This window comes from Dicentrarchus labrax, unplaced genomic scaffold (genome assembly GCF_905237075.1).
Source record: "Dicentrarchus labrax unplaced genomic scaffold, dlabrax2021, whole genome shotgun sequence".
Classification (NCBI taxonomy): Eukaryota; Metazoa; Chordata; class Actinopteri; family Moronidae; genus Dicentrarchus; species Dicentrarchus labrax.
Window position 1 is genome coordinate 24,553,224 of NW_026136713.1, and position 25,000 is coordinate 24,578,223.

Consider the following 25,000-nt stretch of genomic DNA (forward strand, 5'->3'; position numbering starts at 1 on the left):
TCAGGAGACCTGTAAAATGATTCATGTAGAAATGTTTCTGTAAAGATTCTATAAAGTTTCTGTAATGTTTCTGTAAAGTGTTTAAAGTGTAAAATGTTTGATGATCAGCTCCACATATGGACTTTGGAATAACACTGAAATGTGTAACATGTGTCTAACTGCATGTTTCTGTATGTCACTGTAGAAAACTGGGGACCTGTACGCAGTCAAAGTGTTTAACAACCTGAGTTTCTTGAGGCCGCTCGACGTCCAGATGAGAGAGTTCGAGGTTCTGAAGAAACTTAACCACAAGAACATCGTCAAACTCTTCGCTGTGGAGGAAGAGGTCAGTAACTGATAATGTAGAGGCAGAGGTCAGTTACTGTCTGATAATGTAGAAGCAGAGGTCAGTAACTGATAATGTAGAGGCAGAGGTCAGTAAATGATAATGTAGAGGCAGAGGTCAGTAACTGATAATGTAGAGGCAGAGGTCAGTAACTGATAATGTAGAGGCAGAGATCAGTTACTGTCTGATAATGTAGAGGCAGAGGTCAGTAACTGATAATGTTGAAGCAGAGGTCAGTAACTGATAATGTTGAAGCAGAGGTCAGTAACTGATAATGTAGAGGCAGAGGTCAGTAAATGATAATGTAGAGGCAGAGGTCAGTAACTGATCATGTGGAGGCAGAGGTCAGTTACTGTCTGATAATGTGTGTGTGTATATATATATATATATATATATATATATATATATATTGTATATGCAATATGCAGTAAGTGGTGTGCAAAATATTCTGAGCAGCATATGAATAAAAAAATAAACCTCTGCCTCCTCCTCTTCCTCCTCTTCCTCCTCTTCCTCTCAGTCTAACACCCGTCACAAGGTCCTGGTGATGGAGTATTGTCCCTGTGGAAGTCTCTACACTGTTTTAGAGGAGTCGTCCAACGCTTACGGACTTCCTGAGGACGAGTTCCTCATAGTTCTTCACGATGTCGGTGAGAAACAGTTTGATCACTTTGGTTCAGACTTCAGGAGTCTGAGGAGACCTTTGTGACACTGACTGCTCTCTGATTGGCTTTTTTCAGTGGCAGGTATGAACCACCTGAGAGAGTACGGCATTGTTCACCGGGACATCAAACCAGGAAACATCATGCGTGTGATCGGAGAGGACGGACGCTCCGTCTACAAACTCACAGACTTCGGAGCCGCCAGAGAGCTCGAGGACGACGAGCAGTTCGTGTCTCTGTACGGCACCGAGGAATACCTGGTGAGGAAACCCAGAACACCTGGGGACAGGACAAAGTGAGGTTAGCATGGGGAGGTAATGTTAGCATGGGAAGGTAATGTTAGCATGGGAAGGTAATGTTAGCGACAGGTTGATGTAAACACGCACTCACTATCACAACCTGGTCATGTCTTTAACTTCCTGTTGAACTCTTCTTCGTGTGTTTCCTGTGCAGCACCCCGACATGTACGAGCGAGCTGTGCTGAGAAAAGACCACCAGAAGAAATACGGAGCCACGGTGGACCTGTGGAGCATCGGGGTCACGTTCTACCATGCGGCCACCGGCAGCCTCCCGTTCAGGCCGTTCGAGGGGCCGCGCAGGAACAAAGAAGTAATGTAAGAGCGAGAGCCTGAAACAGGAGAATGAAACTGCAGTGAAACAGTGAACTGAATGTTTGTTCCTCAGGTATAAAATCATCACAGAGAAGCCCTCCGGGACGATCTCCGGCCACCAGAAGTGTGAGAACGGGAAGATCGAGTGGAGTACGGAGATGCCGGTGTCCTGCAGTCTGTCCAAGTAAGACAGCATTGATTTCTTTACAGACGACGTCGTCCACGCAGCCACTCAACAGGCTAACAACTCTCATGTGTTTCAGGGGTCTTCAGAGCCTCCTGACTCCGGTCCTCGCCAACATCCTGGAGGCCGACCAGGAGAAGTGTTGGGGCTTCGACCAGTTCTTCGCCGAGACCAACGACATCCTGCACCGAACGGTCGTCTATGTGTTCAGTCTGCAGCAGGCAACGCTGCACCACGTCTACATCCACGAATACAACACGTGAGACAGAAAACATCCTTTCCTCTGGATCACAACTCGTTGGGTTCGACTTCTGTCCAACTAATAATGATTATTGGTTATTGATTTCATTTCAATACCCGAAGATCTCTGATAATAACGTGATTATTGGTAAAAACCTGCAATTGCAGATCATTCACATCACCCACTGCCTTTATTCTGAAAATATTTCAGCTTTATTCTGAAAATATTTGGACTTAATAGATGCATAAAGCAGTGGAGTCACTAATGGGACAAGAGAACCTGAAACAACCGTCTATCGTTACCTTTATTGTTGTTGGGAGGCTGTACACGGGCCGGAGACATCCCAGCATGCACTGGGTCAAAGGCAGTCTTGGTCTGAGTCAGACTTGGACCTGGGTTGGACGAGTTGTCGACTGTGTATCTGAAAGCTGCTTTCCTTCCTGTGTCCACAGGGCGGCCCTGTTCCAGGAGCTGCTGTCCCGCAGGACCAGCATCCCGCAGCACAACCAGGAGCTACTGTACGAGGGCCGCCACCTGGTCCTCGACCCCAACCGCCAGGCCAAGATCTTCCCCAAAACCTCCAGAGACAATCCCATCATGCTCGTCAGCCGCGAGTCCGTCGCCACCGTCGGACTCATCTTTGAAGACCGTACGTGATTTTCTCCTGTTCTGCTTACAGCTTCAGATTTACATATTATTTTACACATTATTTAAACATTATTTAAACATTATTTACACATTATTTAAACATTATTTAAACATTATTTTACACATTATTTAAACATTATACACATTTACACATAATTTTACACATTTAAACATTATTTTACACATTTACACATTATTTTACACATTTACACATTATTTAAACATTTTACACATTTACACATAATTTAACACATTTAAACATTATTTTACACATTTACACATTATTTTACACATTTAAACATTATTTTACACATTATTTTACACATTATTTAAACATTTTACACATTTACACATAATTTTACACATTTACACATTATTTTACACATTATTTAAACATTTTACACATTTACACATAATTTTACACATTTACACATTATTTTACACATTTACACATTATTTAAACATTTTACACATTTACACATAATTTTACATATTTAAACATTATTTTACACATTTACATATTATTTTACACATTATTTCACACATGTAAACATTATTTTACACATTTACACATTATTTTACACATTATTTCACACATTTAAACAAAATTATACACATTTACACATAATTTTACATATTTAAACATTATTTTACACATTTACATATTATTTTACACATTATTTTACACATTTAAACATTATTTTACACATTTACACATTATTTAAACATTTTACACATTTACACATAATTTTACACATTTATACATTATTTTACACATTTAAACATTATTTTACACATTATTTAAACATTTTACACATTTACACATAATTTTACATATTTAAACATTATTTTACACATTTACATATTATTTTACACATTATTTCACACATGTAAACATTATTTTACACATTTACACATTATTTTACACATTTACATATTATTTTACACATTATTTCACACATGTAAACATTATTTTACACATTTACACATTATTTTACACATTTACACATAATTTTACACATTTACACATTATTTAAACATTTTACACATTTACACATAATTTTACACATTTACACATTATTTAAACATTTTACACATTTACACATAATTTTACATATTTAAACATTATTTTACACATTTACATATTATTTTACACATTATTTCAAACATGTAAACATTATTTTACACATTTACACATTATTTATTTACGTAATTTTATATCTTCACAGCCAGTCCTCCTAAAGTTCAGCCTCGCTACGATCTGGATCTGGATGCCAGCTACGCAAAGGTACTGATCACGTTCCTGATTAATCCATTCCCTGCATTGACTAGCAGTTCATGAACTGAGTACAAACAGCCTCTAAAACCTGTAGGAGAGCACTTTTATAGGTTTTATATCTGAACGCCCTCGCTGACTGTTGTTGTTTTTCAGACTTTTGCAGGTGACGTCGGACATTTATGGAAAACTTCTGAGTCTCTGCTGGTTTATCAGGAACTGGTTCGGAAAGGAGTTCGAGGTTTAATGTGAGTCTGGACTTTGTCTGCTTGGATTCCCGTTTTGTTTATGTTTGTCCTCAGTCACAGAGACCGGCCCACCCCATTATTAGCTTACTTATTTAGCTCACTTCCTGTTTGCTGCCATCCTCATTTATAAACATGAGGCAGATCAGAATATGGCAGTAATACGTATAACAGATGAATATATGGGTGCAGTTGCTGTATTTAGCCTGTGGGGGGCAGTATTGCAGATTATTGAGAGTTGATGATGAAACGTGATTGCTGTATTGATCCAGAGAGCTGATGAAGGAGGACTACAGTGAGATCCTCCACAAGAAGTCAGAGGTTTTCCACCTGTGTAACTACTGCACGCAGATACTGGAGAAGACAGAGCAGCTGTGAGTGCCGCACACACAAATATTACCATGTCAACAACATATCAGAATATATATTTAATATTGACTAGAGTTTATTGATAACACAGGACCTCCGTTCTCCTCAGGTTTGAGGTATTGATGCAGGCCAACATGATGTCATCAGAGTACGACGAGATCTCAGACATGCACAAGAAAGTTGTCAGAGTGAGTGCTCGCCGGTTACTGTTTCACATTAACGTGGTTCATTCATGTGTGGTCACTATGGTTACCAAGCTGTTTAACGTGGTTGCTAAGGTATTGGTAGGCAGTTGGGTTCTGGTGTTCGTGGTTGTAGCGTTGTTGTTTATTTTACTACACTGTGGTTGCAGATCTCCAGCTCGCTGGAGCCCATCGAACGAACAACACAAGACATCAAGAGTAAATTCCTCCCTGGAGGTCTGCTGACCGACGGCTGGACACAACAAGTGGGGACGCACCCCGAGGACAGGAAGTAAGGCTGTGTGTGTGTGTGTGTGTGTGTGTGTGTGTGTGTGTGTGTGTTTTGTGTGTGTGTGTGTGCAGATACAGTGTGATACAGTATATTAGATAATGTCAGTGTGTCTCTGCAGTGTGGAGAAAATCAAAGTGCTGCTGGACGCCATCACAGCCATCTACCAACAGTTCAAGAAGGACAAAGCAGAGAGACGTGAGTTAGTCTAATGCTACGCTAAAGCTAGTTAGCTGCAACACCTGGTTCACATATTCACAGATTTACTAACATGCTAACAATGCTATGCTAATTCATTTAAAAGTAGGAACATTTCAGTTACAATGATTGGATTTAATGGTTCTCTGACGATCAATATGTTAGTTTATGGATTGATTTCTGTGTTTAGGTCTTCCGTACAACGAAGAACAGATCCATAAATTTGACAAGTAAGTTCACTGACAGATAATAAAATATAAACACTGGATTCATTCAAATAGATTATTAGAAAAGGTTATTATTCGGGACCGAGGCAGCGACCGCCGGAGCTCCCGAATAAAAACCTCTTACCGATTGTTTTTGAAAATATGAAAACTCAATTTTATTTGGCAAAGTTATCAGGCCTGGTGAAAATGGGGATATTCTATGCGTCGCTTTTGGGTTGGCCACTAGGTGGCGCTACTATCATAAAGAATGCGTTTAGGCTAAAAACTTCTGCGTAGTTTGTCGCAATATTTATCTAAGTCAGCCATTTTGATTTAGATTTTCACTTTCGGTGAAATTTTCGCGTTGTATTTGAACGAACTACTCGTAGGGAATTCATCGGATCTGCTTCAAAATTGGTCCGTACAGTCAAAGTATGTTGCTGATTTAAAAGTTGTGCTATTTGTGACTGTACGTCGAACCGCGTACCACTAATGGCCATAACACAGATAGTGCTCATAGCTTCAGTGTACGTGGTCCAATCTCAATGAAACTTCACACGTTTGATAACAGTCCCGCCCTGAACTCGCCTACATGACAATATATAATATAATAAACAGGAAGTAAGCGCTGCGATTACGATCTAATTTACATGAAATTTTCATATTGTGGTCCGCACGTGTTATGACGGCACGTGACGCGGCCGCAGCACGCCCCGAGTTGCGTGGAGTGCGAGTTCCCATTCATCGCGGGCGGCTGTGGCTCAGAGGCAGAGCGGGTCTTTCCCTAATCGGAAGGTTGTTTGTTCAATCCCCGGCTCCTGGTGCCACATGTCAAAGTATCCTTGAGCAAGATGCTGAACCCCAAACCCCCCTACCTTATTATTATTATTATTATTATTAAATTATATTTTATCTTCTTTCTTTCCTCTTTTAAAGGAACATCTTGTCCTATTTTAGCTTAGCATAAAAGTAGCTTCCATGTCATTTTTTTGTAAATTTGATGTGACTGAATAGTTGAGCTCCCTTTAAATGTTTAAAATAGTAAATTGATAATGATATTGATTTCTGTATGAATATTGATCGGACTGTAAATAATAATTTCATGGATGAGTTTCATCTGCATTTGTCCGCCTGCAGGAGGCGCTAGAGTTTACTTCCTGTTTTATTTTGAAGTGCTGACCTGTGTGTGTGTGTGTGTGTTTGTATGTGTGTGTGTGCGCCTGTGTGTGTGTGCGTGTGTGTGTGTGTGTGTGCGTGTGTGTATATGTGTGTGTGCGCCTGTGTGTGTGTGTGTGTGTGTTTGTATGTGTGTGTGTGTGCGCCTGTGTGTGTGTGTGGTTGTGTGTGTGTGTGTGTGTGTGTGTGCCTGTGTGTGTGTGTGTGTGTGTTTGTATGTGTGCGCGTGTGTGTGCGTGTGTGTGTGCGTGTGTGTGTGTGTGTGTGTGTGTGTGTGTGTGTTACAGACAGAAGTTGGTCCTTCATGCCAGTAAAGCTCGTTCTCTGTTCACTGAGGAATGTGCCATGAAATACAGACTCTTCATCTCCAAGAGTGAAGAGTGGATGAGGTGAGTACAGACTCTTCTTCTTCTTCTTCTTCTTCTTCTTCTACTTCTTCTACTTCTTCTACTTCTTCTTCTTCTACTTCTTCAACTTCTTTCTCCTCTTCTTCTTCTTCTTTCTCTTCCTCCTCCTCTTTCTCTTCCTCTTCCTCCTCCTCCTCTTTCTCTTTCTCTTTCTCTTTCTCTTCCTCCTCCTCTTTCTCTTTCTCCTCCTCCTCCTCCTCCTCCTCCTCCTCCTCCTCCTCACAGACAGGAAGTGGTCTCTGTTGCCTAGCGACAGCGTCTGTGTTTGCAGGAAGGTTCATCACGTGAGGAAGCAGCAGCTCGGTCTGTCGGCTCAGCTGATCAGCATAGAGAAGGAGGTCACCATGCTGATGGAGAGAGCCATCAAGGTACAGTACGGATTCCTGTAGACCAGGACCCAGAGTAGACCATCAGACCCTGACTGTGTGTGTGTGTGTGTGTGTGTGTGTGTGTGTGTGTGTGTGTGTGTGTGTGTGTGTCCAGCTGCAGGAACAGCTGCCTCAGAAGGTTCTTCCTCTGGTGTCCAGTGGGATGAAGCCTCAAGCCTACCTGAGCCAGAACACCTTGGTGGAGATGACCCTGGGGTGAGGCCTTCATCATCTTCATCTTCATCATTTTACACACAAAATAAACTGAAAGTATATCAGTGAAAAATGATTGACAGACGATAATGAGACAAAATGTATTTTACAGGAAGAACAATAATATTTAATAATATTATATTTTTGAAATATTTAATATTATTTTTTTTAAATATTTAATAATATATATATTTTTAATATTTGATAATATTTGATTATAGTTAATAATTAATCATATTTAATAATATTTATCTAATATTTATAACAATTTTATTAAATATAATATTTAATAATATTTGATTATATTTGATTATATTTAATAGTTGATTATATTTAATAATATTTAATATTTGATTATATTTAATAATGTTTAATATATTTTAATATTTAATAATGTTTAATATTTTATTATATGTAATAATATTTGATTATATTTAATATTTGATTATTTTTAATAATATTTAATATTTGATTATATTTAATAAAGTGAAAGGACTAAATGAAGAAATCAGCATAAATAACAAAAACAATCAATGAGGATAAATCAATAGATAAATATATAGATTAGTTATTAATAATAATCTGTTTTAGGATGAAGAAGCTGAAGGAGGAGATGGAGGGAGTCGTCAAGGAGCTGGCAGAGAACAACCACTTCTTAGAGAGGTAAACACACCGTGAGCCTAGCTTAGCACAAAACTGTTCACACTGAGCTACAACGCTGCCACTAGAGGCCACGCCCCCTCCACTCTGAGTGGGCGGGGCTACAGAAGCGAGTGACGTTAACCTGCGACTGTTTGTCCTCCAGGTTCGGGACTCTGACTCTGGACGGAGGTCTGAGGGGTTGAAGGACATCTGCGGCCTGTAAATATTCAGTGTTTATCCTGTAAATAACGAGACAGTAACACGAAGCTCGCAGTGAAACGCTCCGGAAGTCATTAATGAACCTGTAATTGACCTGACAACACATATAGGGTTCATTAAGGTTTAATTAAGGTTTAATTAGGGGTTAATTAGGGGTATTTCAGGGATTATAATGATTGAACTGTGATGAACGAATGTCTGTAATCGGTTTCCTGCATGAATTCAAACGTATCCGGGAGGTAAAAACCCTTAAAGTCAAATATTTTTATTTGGTTTTAACTCGTTAATTAAAGACTGTTAACGAGTCTAACGTTTATTTATTATACTCAGGCCGATCAGTAATCAATGGGCTTTGTTTCCTGTTTCATGTCGTCATATATTCTCAGACAGAAATACCTCCCTCCTCCTCCTCATCTTCATCTTTTACTCTTCACATTTTTGTTTTTATTGTCAATAAACAACGTTCAGAATGTTTGTTTGAAAAACGTGTAAATAAAGAAAATAAAGAAAATATCTTTAAACTGTCTGTGTTTATCTGCTGTGTGTGAAGGTCGACAGGACGAGATCACTAGTGTACTGAAATTATTACACTTTATAAAAGTATAAATCAATTAATGTAAAGTATAAATGATTATTAATTTATATTTATAAATGATTAAATACTGTGATGAATCAGACTTATGATACAAAATCAAAGTTTAGACTTTAGATTTTAAAAATATATATAACTATTTTACTTATAAAGTTATTTAAATCTGTGCCTCCAATAATTAGTTTTGCACATCACACTTACAATTTCTTAAATAATTTAAATAAAGATAATTAAACACAAAATGAAGTTTGGAATTATAATTCACTTTTTACTGTTTGATTATTTTGTTTCACTGTGTTTTTATTTTCTATTATATTTTTATTTTCTTGGCAGACGTGAGCTTCTGTAAACATCCTTATATAACGATTATTTTCATTATGAATTAATCTGTTGATCATTCATCAGAAAGATGAATTAATTTAACACATTCGTTAAATGCCTTTTTTTTATTGTGAAAGTTATTAATTAATGAAATGCTGTATTCAATTTCTGTCACCCTTGTGGTCCTCCATAGAGGCTCTATTTAGATAGATAGATAGATAGATAGATAGATAGATAGATAACTTTATTAATCCCACTATGGGGAAATTCACTTGTCACAGCAACATTTGAGGGAAATAAATACAGATATAAAAACAGGAACATTTGCATACAGCAGGTCCATGGTCTTATTGTCTCTGGTGGTGCATGTGACAAACTGGTGGAAGGTTGGGAGTGTGGACGAGAGAAACGTGGTTGAAGTCCCCTGTGATGATGATGATGATGAAGGCCTCCGGGTGTTTCGTTTGTAGTCCTGCGGTCACAGTGTGGATGATGTCACACGCTGCTTCTGCTTTCCCAAACGGAGGAATATAGACAGTGATGATGATGATGATGATGATGAAGACCACTGTGAGGAATATAGACAGTGATGATGATGATGATGATGATGAAGACCACTGTGAGGAATATAGACAGTGATGATGATGATGATGATGAAGACCACTGTGATGAATATAGACAGTGATGATGATGATGATGATGAAGACCACTGTGAGGAATATAGACAGTGATGATGATGATGATGATGAAGACCACTGTGATGAATATAGACAGTGATGATGATGATGATGATGAAGAATATATAGGTTAGATAGGATTATATAGGATTATATAGGTTAGATAGGATTATATAGGTTAGATAGGATTATATAGGATATATAGGATTATATAGGATTATATAGGTTAGATAGGATTATATAGGTTAGATAGGATTATATAGGATTATATAGGTTAGATAGGATTATATAGGATTATATAGGTTAGATAGGATTATATAGGTTAGATAGGATTATATAGGTTAGATAGGATTATATAGGTTAGATAGGATTATATAGGATATATAGGATTATATAGGTTAGATAGGATTATATAGGATTATATAGGTTAGATAGGATTATATAGGTTAGATAGGATTATATAGGTTAGATAGGATTATATAGGATTATATAGGTTAGATAGGATTATATAGGATTATATAGGTTAGATAGGATTATATAGGATAGATAGGATTATATAGGATTATATAGGTTAGATAGGATTATATAGGATAGATAGGATTATATAGGATTATATAGGTTAGATAGGATTATATAGGTTAGATAGGATTATATAGGATTATATAGGTTAGATAGGATTATATAGGATTATATAGGTTAGATAGGATTATATAGGATAGATAGGATTATATAGGTTAGATAGGATTATATAGGTTAGATAGGATTATATATACGATTATATAGGTTAGATAGGTTAGATAGGATTATATAGGTTAGATAGGATTATATAGGATTATATAGGTTAGATAGGATTGTATAGGATTATATAGGTTAGATAGGATTATATAGGTTAGATAGGATTATATAGGATTATATAGGTTAGATAGGATTATATAGGATAGATAGGATTATATAGGTTAGATAGGATTATATAGGATAGATAGGATTATATAGGATTATATAGGTTAGATAGGATTATATAGGATAGATAGGATTATATAGGATTATATAGGTTAGATAGGATTATATAGGTTAGATAGGATTATATAGGATTATATAGGTTAGATAGGATTATATAGGATTATATAGGTTAGATAGGATTATATAGGATAGATAGGATTATATAGGTTAGATAGGATTATATAGGTTAGATAGGATTATATACGATTATATAGGTTAGATAGGTTAGATAGGATTATATAGGTTAGATAGGATTATATAGGTTAGATAGGATTATATAGGATTATATAGGTTAGATAGGATTGTATAGGATTATATAGGTTAGATAGGATTATATAGGTTAGATAGGATTATATAGGATTATATAGGTTAGATAGGATTATATAGGATAGATAGGATTATATAGGTTAGATAGGATTTGTAGGGGATACACTACTTTTTCATTATTATTAGTATTTAATCACTAGTGATTAATAATACACTCGTAAATGGGGCACCACCTCCTTGTTTAGCAACTGGAATAATCCGGAGGAAATTATTCCGCCGATCTAATCAAATCAATTTTAAATCAATTTATTAAGTTTCAAAATCTATATTTAATCTCATATTTCTGAAGTAGTGATTTCTTTTACACGATTCATCGATTTCCCCGCATCAAATCAAACCTGCACCAACAAGGACATACGGTTATATATGTTTATTAACTAAACTAATGCAGAGTAAATAGCATGATATGATAAACAAACAAATGACAACAAGTAACAGAATATGTGGACAATATATGAATTATTACTATTAGGTGATTCAGGAGCGATGGTGGATTTTGCGATGCGGCAGTAAGTTTAAAATATTACGAGAGTAAATTTTAGAACTGAGAGGCCCTAATCCAAAATTCTCTTAAACTAAAAGATGGGAATCAAAGCTTACAGACAGACACCAGCTCTTCTTCATGTGTGTGAATCCGGCCGTGTACCGGAGAGTCAGCCTACTTTGTTTGTAGATGGAACTTGGAAGGATTCCAGGTCCTTGGCTTTCAGCTCAACTGCGGCTTTGTGTCACTGATCCAACAGGCTGAAGGGAGTTGTAGTCCCTGGTTCCAGTGGCAATCTCTCCAAAAGGCCCAGCTGTGTGCGCTAGTGAGCGTTGGGGGCAAGGTGGCTGGAGAATAATGTCTTTGTCCGGCTGGAAACGTTTATACGTCTTCTCGAGCAGTGAACTACTGCAACGTCCTTCTGGCTGATGATAAATGTCTTAGAGTGGTTGGTCTTCAGCTTTGATTGTAAACTCATTCAGCTTCTTGTTTAAAAATAACTGCAGGATGAAACGCTGGGCTGGAGAATTCTCCAAGAAAGTCCAAGAATTTGATTAAATTCACTTTCTGTGAAAAGGCGACAATACTTGACGATATATATATAATATATTATATATCTTATATATAAGACTACAAAAAGATAAAAGAAGAAATTCGTTTGTGTCTTGAGCTTTCAAAATAAAAGTACTTGAAAAGTACTTCAGCACGGCAAGTTATTACTTGAGGAAAAATTCAACACGTGTCGCAAACGAAGTAAAATAAAGTACGGAAATTAAAGAAAAAATGCGAATAAATAACGAGTGGATACAAGAGAGAGAAGAAAAGCGAGAGCGAAGAGAAGAGTGAAGAGTGACCGGAGTCTATCTCTTATAGCTTTTATTCTGGAGGCGGAACTGGACGAGAGGAGCTGACCGCGCGCGTTACTTCCTCTGATGATAATTTGATATACGTAACTTTATCAACTTACTCCTATCGTGTTTTAAAGTTTCGAGATCATAATTCACCGTTCACAGAACCCACCATGACTTAATACATAGTTCACATGTTTTAACATAACATAACCGAAATTACTTAATGTAAAAGAAAAGTGGAACTGATTAAAGTCATTTAATCATTAATCATTAAACACGCACATAAAACAGCACTGATGGACTGTACATATTTCGTATAGTGCTAGCTTAATCCTTGTTATAACAAATATGTGTCAGGCATTTACTTATTGTATTACTATACAGTTATCAAACAAAGTTCGTTTTGAAAGTACCTTACGCTATACCAGAACCTTACCAAAAGGTGGCACTGTGGCTCCATCAAACATTCAGACATTTTACACATGATTTTGTAACTTAGTCCAATCTGAAGACAGAAACATCAGACAAACATTACATTTGCGTCCTTCTCATGCTGGATGGCAATCTGTTAATTAGGAGGAGATTAAATTTTACCATAATACTCCAACAGAACTAAATCTATATCTGTGCAACTGCTGTTACTGCTTCCTAGATTGGAATGTCCACTATCAACAGAAAACATCGTAATTCACACTTTAGAGGAAGGGGTGTCAGAATGCCAGATGTGGATTCCAGAGGAGTTTCTCTCTGGAGGTGGACCTGTCAGACTAAAAGAGATGTAAACACATTTCAGGGATATCTAACCCTGATTTACAATCAAAAAGGCATTTATGTTATCACACACGATCCACTTTAGGTGTAGGGTGTCGTTCTGATCTGTGGAGAAGTCAGTGTTCTGTTAAAGAGGATAAAACATATTGACACCTTAGAGATCCCATCTGAGAATCTGAAAAGAACCAGGCTCTCTGTGCAGGAGACTGTCGGCGCCACAGTCTCACCTCCCCTCCTGGGTCAAAAGGTCAAAGGGAAAGAAGAGGCCTTGAAAACTCTCCTGGTGGAACAAAATCAAAATAATATGATGATTGTTGAATTAAGAGACAGATAAAGCGTCTCTTGTAGAGGAAGACGAGGACAAGGTCCTACAGATTATATAGGTTAGATAGGATTATATACGATTATATAGGTTAGATAGGATTATATAGGTTAGATAGGATTATATAGGTTAGGTAGGATTATATAGGATTATATAGGTTAGATAGGATTGTATAGGATTATATAGGTTAGATAGGATTATATAGGATTATATAGGTTAGATAGGATTATATAGGTTAGATAGGATTATATAGGATTATATAGGTTAGATAGGATTATATAGGATTATATAGGTTAGATAGGATTATATAGGATTATATAGGTTAGATAGGATTATATAGGTTAGATAGGATTATATAGGATTATATAGGTTAGATAGGATTATATAGGATTATATAGGTTAGATAGGATTATATAGGTTAGATAGGATTATATAGGATTATATAGGTTAGATAGGATTATATAGGATTATATAGGTTAGATAGGATTATATAGGATTATATAGGTTAGATAGGATTATATAGGTTAGATAACTTACTATTCAAGCTAACGTTGTTGTGTTTGTGTAATACTTTGAATAAGTTGATTCTCAGTGTATTTATATTATTTTGGGTCGCTTTTTGGCATCAAAACAACGTTTTTGATAACGTTTGATAGCAAATGTTTAATAACTAACGTTAATTACAAACGCGGTGACGTTTGCTAGCAATATGGTTTTACATTAATGAATTCATTTAGTTAACTTATAGTTTGAGGTATGTTGTTTGCAATTGTTTGCTGCAGAGCACAGTAATTTATGTGAGTAAATAAACATATTACTTTTACATCAACTCCCTATTGTGCTCATACGTTATATGAAACTTCCCCAGGAGCACTGTTAAAGTATTTAGGAGGAGGCACTGACTCAGCCCAGGGGCAATCCACCTCCTCAGGAGCAGCCAAGGCTGATGAATCAGGTGATCAAACACTGTCACCATATATATTTCTTTTCTAGTCAAATTATCTCATGAAGATATACTAATATAAGATATAATCATATGACAAGGGACATGTTTTTCATCTCAGGTCCATCTCTATCCTCTGCTCCATCCACTGTGCCCACTGTCCTCTCTGCAACCTCAGCTGTACCTGGTAAGTTAACAACAGAACAACCTTTATAATTGCTCGGTGTACTGCAGAATATTCTGAGATGAATAAATTTGTCCAAAAATATTATTTTAATTTCCCTATAGGTCCTTCATCTTTGGTCATGGAGATTGATGTGTCTTCTTCAGGATCCAGTTTGGAGCAGGGATCAGCAGCTCCGCCAGTTGACCCAGCTGAGTGTCCCTCTTTCCTGTCAGACTCAGAAAGGACTGAACAGGTATTAAGAGGGCCACTGCTATAAAGGACACATTCACATTCCCAAAAAGACACGTGGCAGTAATAGAGGGCCCCAAAATCTAATTTTGCTTAGGGCCCCATGGAGGCTTGGGCCGGCCCTGTGTGTGTGTGTGTGTGTGTGTGTGTGTGTGTGTGACAGAGAGCGAGAGAGAGAGAGAGAGAGAGAGAGGAGCCTGAACATTTGCTCTCACTTTTTGGAAAAAATATCGGGATATATATCGTATATCGATATTCAGCTTAAATATATCGGGATGTGACTTTTGGTCCATATCGCCCAGCCCTAGTTTAAACCTCCTCTTCTTCATCATCCATTTAACGTCTCCTCCTCAGCTCCTCCGGTATGGAGGGTCTCTCTCCAGTCAGGATGCTCGGGTGCCGATCATCTGGTCGCGGGTGTAAACAATGCGACTCCCCGTCGCCATGGAGACCTGTGCAAACAAAAAATAAAAAGTGAAAGTAAGAAAACAGTTAAAAATAGAAACAAACACAGGCTAAAAACACACTGAAAACACACTAAAACTACAACAATGATAGGAGCTGCCATGACAGGCTGCCGTTGTCGCCGGCGCCATTCCAGAACTTTTTTCCAATTTAAAAGAGAAAAAGCTAAATATTGAATTGCTAAATTAAAATTACAAGATGAACTGAACGCATTAAATCTAATCTCAAGTCTAAATGTTGACAATAGATTAAAATTAATACAAAAGCTAAAGAACCAAATTTTTATTTATTTTGTTATTCTGAAAGAATCTTCTTTGACTGTTTTTTTTTGGCAGCAGTGAGCTTCCATACATGCTCATAATGTATCTCACCTTCCTGTCAGGTGATCACTCGCTCTCGTCCAATCAGGGCTGTTTTTCCAGCCAGCTTTTGAATAAACAATCAGAGGTCAAGTTAGCTTGTGTATGGAAGATATATCACGACAGAAATAAAGTGACATACAGCTAAAAAAAAAGAAGAGTTTTCAGCAGTTTGCAGAAAGTCACTTTTTAAATTCTCTGTAAACATTTTATAAACTGTAGATGTACTGGGGCCACCAAGAAATAAAATAGTTAATTAAAAGTTAGAAACTATATTTATTGTTCATTAAATCTAAATCATTTTTTTCTGCTTCTTAATTGTTGATAGGATGATTATGTTTATGTGGAAACTAATTTCTGTAAGGAAAATTTAAAAAAAATGTATAAAAAAATAAAAAAGTTGTGATAAATCCAAATGATGAGATTAGCAAATTAAAAAGATCACAGATCAAAAGGTTAATTAATTTAAATATACTGACTTAATTTTCTTTTAATTTTGACCTGGTTCAAAATCACGACTTTCAAAGTTTTGATTTAAGTTTATTATTATTAAATTATTTAATTTTAATGACTCAATTATCTCAATCATTTTTGTCTCAGCAGCAGTTTTTGGCTGAAATTAGCCTCCGTACATTGGAGGGTCCTGATGTTGTTCTTACTGTAACAAACAGACTCTTCAGCTCTCCTCCCTCCCATCAGCACCATTGTTGGTTCCCATAGCAACCGGCCTGTTGGAAAATCACGTCTCCTCGTTGCTGCGGTTGCCATGGCGACGTGCTGCGACAGCAACCCTCGTCAGCATCAGAGCAGTAAGTGTAGATGGACGCCATTGTTTCCTTTCATAGAGTGAACACACACTGCAGAGCCAATAATCAATCAATAACTGATCATTGATCCACCCGGAGGAGAGAAATGAGCCTGAAAATAATAATAATTATAATAATAATAATAAATATATGATTGAATTATTGAGATAATAAAACCAAACCGAGCGGAACAATAAATAAAAACAGACTGACACTCTAGTGCCCCCAACAGGCTGAAATCACCACTGATCAATAAACTGATCAATAAACTTATCTTCTTATATTTTACAGCAGCAGAGCGGCTCCTCTGTACGGAGGCCATTTTAGGACTAACATTAGCTTTAAAATAAAGCTTTTAAATAAAATAACATTTAATTAGATTTATTACTATTAATAATTGTATTTGTATTTTAAATTTCTAAATTTAAATGTAATAATTGTATAAAGTATTTGATCGGGGGGGGGGGACATCCTCCTCTTCATCAGCTGCAGATTCTTCCTCCTCAGCTCCGAGCAGACAGACAGGTGGACGGACAGACAGACAGGTAGACGGACAGAGCGACCATGATATCTGCCTCCTCTCCCTCCTCCTCCTCTCCCTCCTCCTCCTCTTCCTCCTCCTCCTCTTCCTCCTCCAGTGGATCGCGGACAAACACCATGAAGCGTCTCTCGCTGCTCGGCTGTGAACCGGTGAGTTTCCCCGTGAATATCCCACATTTACCCCCAGAAACACGCCTCATTGTCGGCCTCGTTACCGTCGACACTCCGGAGGCTGCGAGCGGAGGTTTGAGCTCCGATCTGCGGGTTGAAAAGCTGCAGAGCTCCGGGAGGGAAACCGCTCTTATTCTTACAGTCTGTACGGTTTATTCATGTGATTATCATCATCATCATCATCATCATCATCGTTATCATTATTATTATTATTATTATTATTATGATGGTGATTGTTATTCATATGTAATGGAGGTTTGATGGCTCCTCCAGACCCACCGGATGGATGCAGGAGCAGACATGTTGTCCAGGCCTGATGCTGCTCTGATTCTCTGTGGCAGCGACGGCGCATTTATTTGTTTATTTGTTTGTTTGTTTGTTTGTTTTCTGCTGGTCGGAATAAACATGTTTACGGCTGCAGATGAAGAATCAGTGGTGAGGATGTGAGCTGGATGTTTCTAATGAATCCCATTAAAGGCTGTTGTTGTTACTTGGAGCTCAGAGAGCAGTTTTTTATTATTATTATTATTATTATTATTATTATTATTATTATTATTTATTAAAGGCTCCTGATTTCAGTTACAGTGACACTCAGAATCTTCTGCTTCTGGTCCGCAGTGTTTAACTCTTTACTGAGATCAGCTGATTTTATATTATAATTATAGTTACAATAATAACTACAATTATATAGTTTTATTTCACATTAAAGCTCCAGTGTGTAAAAACATCAATATAATATAATATTATAACATTATTGTAATATTATATAATGTAATGTAACATTATTATAATATTATATAATGTAATATAATATAACATTATTGTAATATTATATAATATAATGTAACATTATTATATTTTTATATAATATAAGATTATTGTAATATTATATAATATAATTTAACATTATTATAATTTTATATAATATAACATTATTGTTACATTATAATATAATATAACATTATTATAATATTATATAATATAACATTATTATAATATTATAATGTAACATTATTATAATATTATATAATATAACATTATTGTAACATTATTGTAACATTATAATATAACATTATTATAATATTATATAAAATAATTGTAACATTATAATATAATGTAACATTATTATAATATAATATAATATAACATTATTATAATATTATATAATATAATATAATATAACATTATTGTAACATTATAATATAATATAATATAATATAGTCCATGTTTCTACAGTAGTTTGTAAGGTGAGGGTGAAGCGAGGGAGTTGCATCTAAATACTAAAGAATCCTAGCTAACAGCAGCTACAGTTAGCAGAGCGGAGTCAGAGCAGCTTCAGAGGGAAACCAGACAATATTTATAAAGTTGTGTTTTTTTCTGTTACTGATTGATTAATTTATTGATAGTTTATTATTTTATACATTGATAATAACTGATAATTGTTTTAATAATTTATAATTGTTAATAATTGATGATTATAAGAGAGTGTATCTAATATTCTGTGTATAGGTGTATTAAATACGTACCTGTAACTGTCAGTGGTTCTCCTGATCACTGGGATGGATGTGGTTGCTATGGGGAAATCCAGCAGAGTAAACACAAGAGATTTCGCCCCATGGGCTTCTTCACATCCTTAATGGTGGACCTCAGAGGAGACCTGGATCCCTGTGGACTCTAAACTGGGTCCCTGTGGAGGATTAATGAAATCAAGCAGCAGCACAGGCAGTGAATGAGCTGCTGTCGATCGTTGCAGGTTATATTTAGATAAAGTGATGAAGGGACATTATTCAATACAGAGACAACAACATCTCCACATTGTGTTCAATGAAAGAGTTTCTGTCTCTGACGGGAACTCATTTCTGAAGAGGAACAGCAACGTTTGCCTCCTTTATCTAAAGTGGTCTACAGCTAGCTCAGTGATCACTTTCTTAAACGGTCCAATCAGTCCTCCTGCATCCGTCTCTATTAGAGCCAGAACATCACTTTATACCAACAATTAACCTTCCTACCAACCACCCTTCCTACCAACCTACCGACCAACCAACCAACCAACCAACCAACCTTCCTACCAACCAACCAACCAACCGACCAACCATCCTTCGTACCAATCTACCAACCAACCAACCAACCAACCTTCCTACCAACCAATCAACCAACCAACCAACCAACCAACCAACCACCCTTCCTACCAACCAACCAACCAACCAACCAACCAATCAACCAACCAACCACCCTTCCTACAAACCAACCAACCAACCAACCAACCACCCTTCCTACCAACCAACCAACCAACCAACCAACCAACCAATCAACCAACCAGCCACCCTTCCTACCAACTAACCAACCAACCAACCAACCACCCTTCCTACCAACTAACCAACCACCACCCTTCCTACCAACTAACCAACCAACCACCCTTCCTACCAACCAACCAATCAACCAACCAACCAACCTTCCTAACAACCAACCAACCAACCACCCTTCCTGCCAACTTACCAACCAACCAACCAACCAACCTTCCTAACAACCAACCAACCAACCACCCTTCCTTCCAACTAACCAACCAACCAACCTTCCTACCAACCAATCAACCAACCAACCAACCAACCAACCACCCTTCCTACCAACCAACCAACCAACCAACCAATCAACCAACCAACCACCCTTCCTACCAACCAACCAACCAACCAACCACCCTTCCTACCAACCAACCAATCAATCAACCAACCAACCAACCAACCAACCAACCAACCAGCCCACTAACTAACCGTGTACCTACCAACCTACCGACTGACTACCAACCAATCAGTGTTAATCCAGCTCCACCAGCCGTACAAACCCAGTAATTAGCAGCTCCTCTGATATCAGAAATCTCTTCCAACCTACTGACCAACCAGGTTTAGTACCATTGTACCTGAACAAAGTTCTGGGTGGGTCCAGAAGTGGTCCAGTAAAGTCTTTGGGGAGGTCTCTGAATGTTTCTGATGGTACTAATGAAGACTGTGTTTGTGTGTCCACAGCTCCTCTCCGGTGCAGCAGTATAGCGATGGTGTATTCACAGTCGTCAAACGCAGTTGGTGTCAATCCCTCGCTTTACTCTCCATCTTTCACATATCAGATGTCATTTAACTACTCTGAGAGGGAAAACTCAACTGTCCTGGCAACCTTACCCACAACTCCCCTCTGCAGCCTCGAGGGCGAGCCCAACAGGACCTCCGCCTCCTACGAGCTGACTTCAGGTGAGGTCGCCGTCCTGGGCTTGGTATTTGGGGTTCTCTGGCTGGTCTCCATCTTGGGAAATGCCCTCGTCTGCCTGGTCATCCACCGGAGCCGACGGACTCAGTCCACAACCAACTACTTTGTGGTGTCTATGGCCTGTGCAGACCTGCTGATGAGCCTGGGTTGCGCCCCCTTCATCCTCCTGCAGGTCGCCTCAGGACGATGGCCACTGAGCGCCGCCGCCTGCAAGGCCGTACGTTACCTGCAGCATCTGTGCCCCGGCGTGCAAGTCTATGTGCTGCTGTCCATCTCTGTAGACCGTTTCTATACAATCGTTTACCCCCTCAGCTTCAAGGTGTCCAGAGAGAAAGCGAAGAAGATGATCTTGGCCTCATGGCTGTTTGATGCAGCCTTCGTGTCACCGTGTCTCTTCTTCTATGGTTCCACATCCACAGCCAGCGGTCATTGTGACTTCTTCCTTCCGGACAGCTGGGGCAGTGTTACCTACGCTGCCATTCACCTCCTGTTTGGATTTTTGGTCCCAGTGGCTCTGATCATGTCGTTCTATCAGCGGGTGGTCCGCTATATCTGGAGGATCAGCGCTGATGGCCACACCGTACGCCGGACAATGAACATCGTCCCACGGACTAAAGTCAAGACCATCAAGATGTTCCTCATGCTCAATTCAGTTTTCTTCCTCACCTGGACGCCCTTCTTCATCGCCCAGCTGTGGCACCCGAGGGAGTCTGATGGACCCAGTAGGCAGGGACTGCTGTTTTTCACGGCCATCGCCTGGATTTCCTTCAGCTCCACGGCGTCCAAGCCAACCCTGTACTCTGTCTACAATGCTAACTTCAGAAGAGGCATGAGGGAGACCTTCTGCATGTCCTCCATGAAATGCTACCGCAGTAACGCGTACACCATCACGGCGAGCTCTCGGATGGCCAAAAAGAACTACATTGGGGTGGTGGACATCCCGGTGCAAGCAAAGACCGTCGCCAAGGACTCGGTTTACGATACATTTGACGGAGAGGCAAAGGAAAAGAAGGTGGCCTGGCCCACTAACGCCAACCCTCCGAATACCTTTGTCTAAGTGAGTTTTAAAACTGTGAATGTACAAAATGAACTAGTTTGAAACTTTATTCTACAGCACAAAGTCACAGTTGGCAGGTGAGCGAGCTGGAACATGTTAGCCCTCAATTCAACTGAAACACAAGCTCACAGAAACAGAATGTGTGTAAAGGGCTTTTTCTGATCTAACACACCTTCTGGCAGCCATATTGGAGGTTCTCAACAGCTGTGAACAACTAGCCGTTTTTATACTTCCGATTTGAATCATTATTTATTTCTGTGCTGTGTTTTGATGGATTGTTTTGCCATTGATGTATCAGATTTTGTGTTTTGATGTCAGCTTGATATCGAGCTAACAATAGTCTGTGGCCCTCGATAAGTGACCGTCGTAAATGCCTCTGATTTGCTGCAGTAATGTTTGTGGTAGAAGCTAACGTTAGTAGTGGCCACTAGCTGTATGTTAACACTGACATCATCTGCTTTGCTACATTAAGAGTAATTGTGAGTTGGCTCGCTAACAAAGCCCTAAATCTACAGTTTGTTCAGGCTCTCAAGACAAATGGGGACTGTAGAGTTGTAAAGTGGAAGGTTTGTTTGAAGAGTCAATGTTTGAGCGCTTCGAGGGCTGAGCTGGACATGAAACTTTCAACAGAACAACTGTCAACTGCAACCAAAGCAAACGTTTCAAAATGACCTACTCAGGCATCCGCAGTGATGTGGTTAACTGTGGTATGGTGAGGGTTAGGCAACTCAAACTTCAACTTTGCAACTCAATAGAGAGCAGAGACGTGCCGCTAGCTGCTGTTTTACAGTGTATTTTTTACAGATGTTTTCTTTCATTTCATTAAATGCATCCATTTATAGAAATCCATAAAGTCCTGAAAATATTTTTATCTTGTGCTTTTTGTAGAAGAGTGTGGCAGGAATTCGTCTCTTTGCAGACGACAGCCGACTGTCACATTTCTCTACACAACAACCCTTTTTCTAGTTTTCTCAGATATGGTTGCTCAGTAAATACATCAGTTCATTAGTCTAAAGGATTTCTCAGGTAGTGCAGTCTGCAGTCAGTGGCCTACCCTTATTTTTAAAAAGATTTCAGAGGGAATTCATTTGTAATATTTGTCACACAAAGTTTTATTCACTTGTAAACTGATTCTAATCCCAAACTAAACTGGGATAAAACCAGTAAAGACTCTTCTCTTTCAGAGCTACAGTAACTTTGAGTCTGGAGAACCGTGCACCGTTTTCTATCATCAGAACAGAAATAAATGAATACTCACCGTCCTTTGAAAATGTATCTCTGCTGCGTTCATCTTTCCCAGGTGATTGTAGGTTCAAATACTGTTTGATTATTTATTCATCACATCAAAAACTTTATGTTTCTGACCCCAACTGGAGGTAAAGGTCCAATGACAGAGAGGTTTTCTGGTGTATAATATCTTTCATTAATAAACTGACAGTGACAGATTTTATGGATATTTCATATTATTCAAAACTGTACCATAAACCCAGACAGTGAAGTTTGTGTAAAACCAGATATTTGATTAATTTTGAGCAGATTATTTCCTATTTAGGAACTTTTTATACAATCCTGTCTGTATTCTGTGTTTTTATCATTTTTAACAATCATACAGACTTCATAGGCTTCTCTTTTGACAAATACACAGTTTATTTGACGCTGGGCCATCATCCTATTAGACCACTGGTTCCCAACCTTGGGGTCTCGACCCCCACTAGGGGTCGCCAAAGCTTCACAGGAGGCCTTCTGGAATTTAAGGGTGTAAGAAAACTTTAAAAATGTCTACAGTAGGTAGGTGGTTGTGTGAAGGAAAGTAAACTAATAGAACAATGAGAAGAAAACAGTGAAAATGTGTCACTGAGTCAGTTTATTAATTAAAGGTTGGGAACCAGAGTATTTCAACATTTACTGTACTTTTACTTCACAGAAGTCAACCAGGAGCTAAGATATAGACATTGAGCACATTTTAAAAATAAAGACAGCCTCGCGACCCCCTGTGAAGCTCTGCCGCCCCCCAGTGGGCGCTGGGAACCAGTGCGTTGGATTATTGTAAACATGGTGAAGGGTGTTCAGTTTTCCAGACTGCAGTTAATGTGAGTCCAAAGATGATTCTCACCTGTGTCCGTTTACCTTTTAGCTGCTTGGTGTGATGAAGCGTCTTTGTGTAAACTTTACTGTGATATGAAGGTCCACGCTTTATTAAAGCTCCTCAGTTCAACACTCGTGGTTCCAGTGTTTCTCAGTGTCTACACGCTGTGTACAAACTCATTTTATCATCGGAGGTAGAATTAGTAAAATCAGAAAAGACACACATTGTCTCTGTGTATTTCTGTCTTCATCCACATTATTATCATTATTATTATTATTGTTATTATGGTTCAGTCTCCAGAGTGAGTTTTATTAGTTTCTGTGTTCATTAGATTGATTTATATATAATATTTGTCCTGAAATTTGACCCAATGGACAAAATATTATTGTAATACTGAGATATAGATCTACTGTGGATATTTGTAACGTTTTCTTTCAACCCTCCAGTGAAGCTTTGGCGACCCCTAGTGGGGGTCCAGACCCTCAGGTTGGGAACCATCACATGACAGTGAGTCAACTGCCTTCAGAAGTGTTGAGTTTATATTGTTATACACTCTGAACCCTCCGTATTATTATTGATAATTAAATCAAAGTGAGCAGAAAACTAAAATTACATAAATTAAGATTGTATGTTTAATAAATGAGTTGGCTGCCATTAGATAATCAATCAATAATCAATAGTTTTTATGGTCCGTCAGTTGTTTGACAGGTGATGTAATAATTTACTTTAGTGGAAGAAAACTGAGTAAATTCAACTTGGTAATAACATTTGTATAAAGAAGAAGCATTTAAGGGACTTTATTCAGATAAATTCTGTGAACACATTTTAAATAAGTTTGGAGAAATGCTGCATATGAGAGTAACTTCAATTAACTGAATGGAATTAGTGCAATTAACTTAATTTACCCAAAGTTACCTTAACAATCAATACTTGAGTTACTGCGACTCAAATCAAACATCTTTCAGACTTCAACTGTTTGAATAAACTTAAACTGTTTGACTTTAACCAACTCATCAGGTTTTACAGTGTAAAAACTATAAAATATAAAAGCTAAAATAACTTCACTGTTAAATATAACGGAGCCACTAAAGTGGAGAT

General features: G+C 38.0%; 2 protein-coding genes and 2 long non-coding RNA genes across 8 annotated transcripts in view; all 4 read left to right on the plus strand.

The window, feature by feature from the left end:
* Window positions 1-8,982, plus strand: part of tbk1 (TANK-binding kinase 1) — a 13,160-nt gene extending 4,178 nt beyond the window's left edge. For 3 of the 5 annotated variants that reach the window (XM_051419888.1, XM_051419890.1, XM_051419889.1), the window contains exons 3-21: window positions 185-325; window positions 846-975; window positions 1,066-1,247; window positions 1,441-1,601; window positions 1,672-1,782; window positions 1,862-2,041; window positions 2,476-2,672; window positions 3,901-3,959; window positions 4,104-4,195; window positions 4,465-4,566; window positions 4,653-4,749; window positions 4,914-5,035; window positions 5,154-5,230; window positions 5,421-5,460; window positions 6,900-7,001; window positions 7,291-7,387; window positions 7,503-7,603; window positions 8,192-8,263; window positions 8,406-8,982. In XM_051419888.1, coding sequence (XP_051275848.1) covers window positions 185-325; window positions 846-975; window positions 1,066-1,247; window positions 1,441-1,601; window positions 1,672-1,782; window positions 1,862-2,041; window positions 2,476-2,672; window positions 3,901-3,959; window positions 4,104-4,195; window positions 4,465-4,566; window positions 4,653-4,749; window positions 4,914-5,035; window positions 5,154-5,230; window positions 5,421-5,460; window positions 6,900-7,001; window positions 7,291-7,387; window positions 7,503-7,603; window positions 8,192-8,263; window positions 8,406-8,445 — 2,103 coding nt within the window. In that variant the 3' untranslated portion in view covers window positions 8,446-8,982. Of the gene's footprint in view, window positions 1-184; window positions 326-845; window positions 976-1,065; window positions 1,248-1,440; window positions 1,602-1,671; window positions 1,783-1,861; window positions 2,042-2,475; window positions 2,673-3,900; window positions 3,960-4,103; window positions 4,196-4,464; window positions 4,567-4,652; window positions 4,750-4,913; window positions 5,036-5,140; window positions 5,231-5,420; window positions 5,461-6,899; window positions 7,002-7,290; window positions 7,388-7,502; window positions 7,604-8,191; window positions 8,264-8,405 lie in introns of those variants that run through there. The other 2 variants (XM_051419891.1, XM_051419892.1) reach the window with 2 other exon arrangements.
* Window positions 8,983-9,911: 929 nt separating this feature from the next.
* Window positions 9,912-11,095, plus strand: LOC127374717 (uncharacterized). The gene is made up of 3 exons (XR_007887231.1): window positions 9,912-10,228; window positions 10,277-10,391; window positions 10,930-11,095. It is a non-coding gene; the product is annotated as an uncharacterized LOC127374717 (long non-coding RNA).
* Window positions 11,096-14,203: 3,108 nt separating this feature from the next.
* LOC127374732 (uncharacterized) lies at window positions 14,204-15,288 on the plus strand. The gene is made up of 3 exons (XR_007887246.1): window positions 14,204-14,760; window positions 14,870-14,935; window positions 15,037-15,288. It is a non-coding gene; the product is annotated as an uncharacterized LOC127374732 (long non-coding RNA).
* A 2,002-nt stretch (window positions 15,289-17,290) lies between these two features.
* Window positions 17,291-24,033, plus strand: gpr19 (G protein-coupled receptor 19). Its single transcript, XM_051420045.1, has 2 exons — window positions 17,291-17,483; window positions 20,525-24,033. The coding sequence occupies exon 2, from the start codon at window positions 20,551-20,553 to the stop codon at window positions 21,814-21,816; it is 1,266 nt and encodes a 421-aa protein (XP_051276005.1). The 5' UTR covers window positions 17,291-17,483; window positions 20,525-20,550; the 3' UTR covers window positions 21,817-24,033.
* The last annotated feature ends 967 nt before the right edge of the window (window positions 24,034-25,000 follow it).

Excerpts from the sequence above, each read along its gene's own strand:
- gpr19 (XM_051420045.1), top strand. The coding sequence starts at position 20,551 with ATGGTGTATTCACAGTCGTCAAACGCAGTTGGTGTCAATCCCTCGCTT.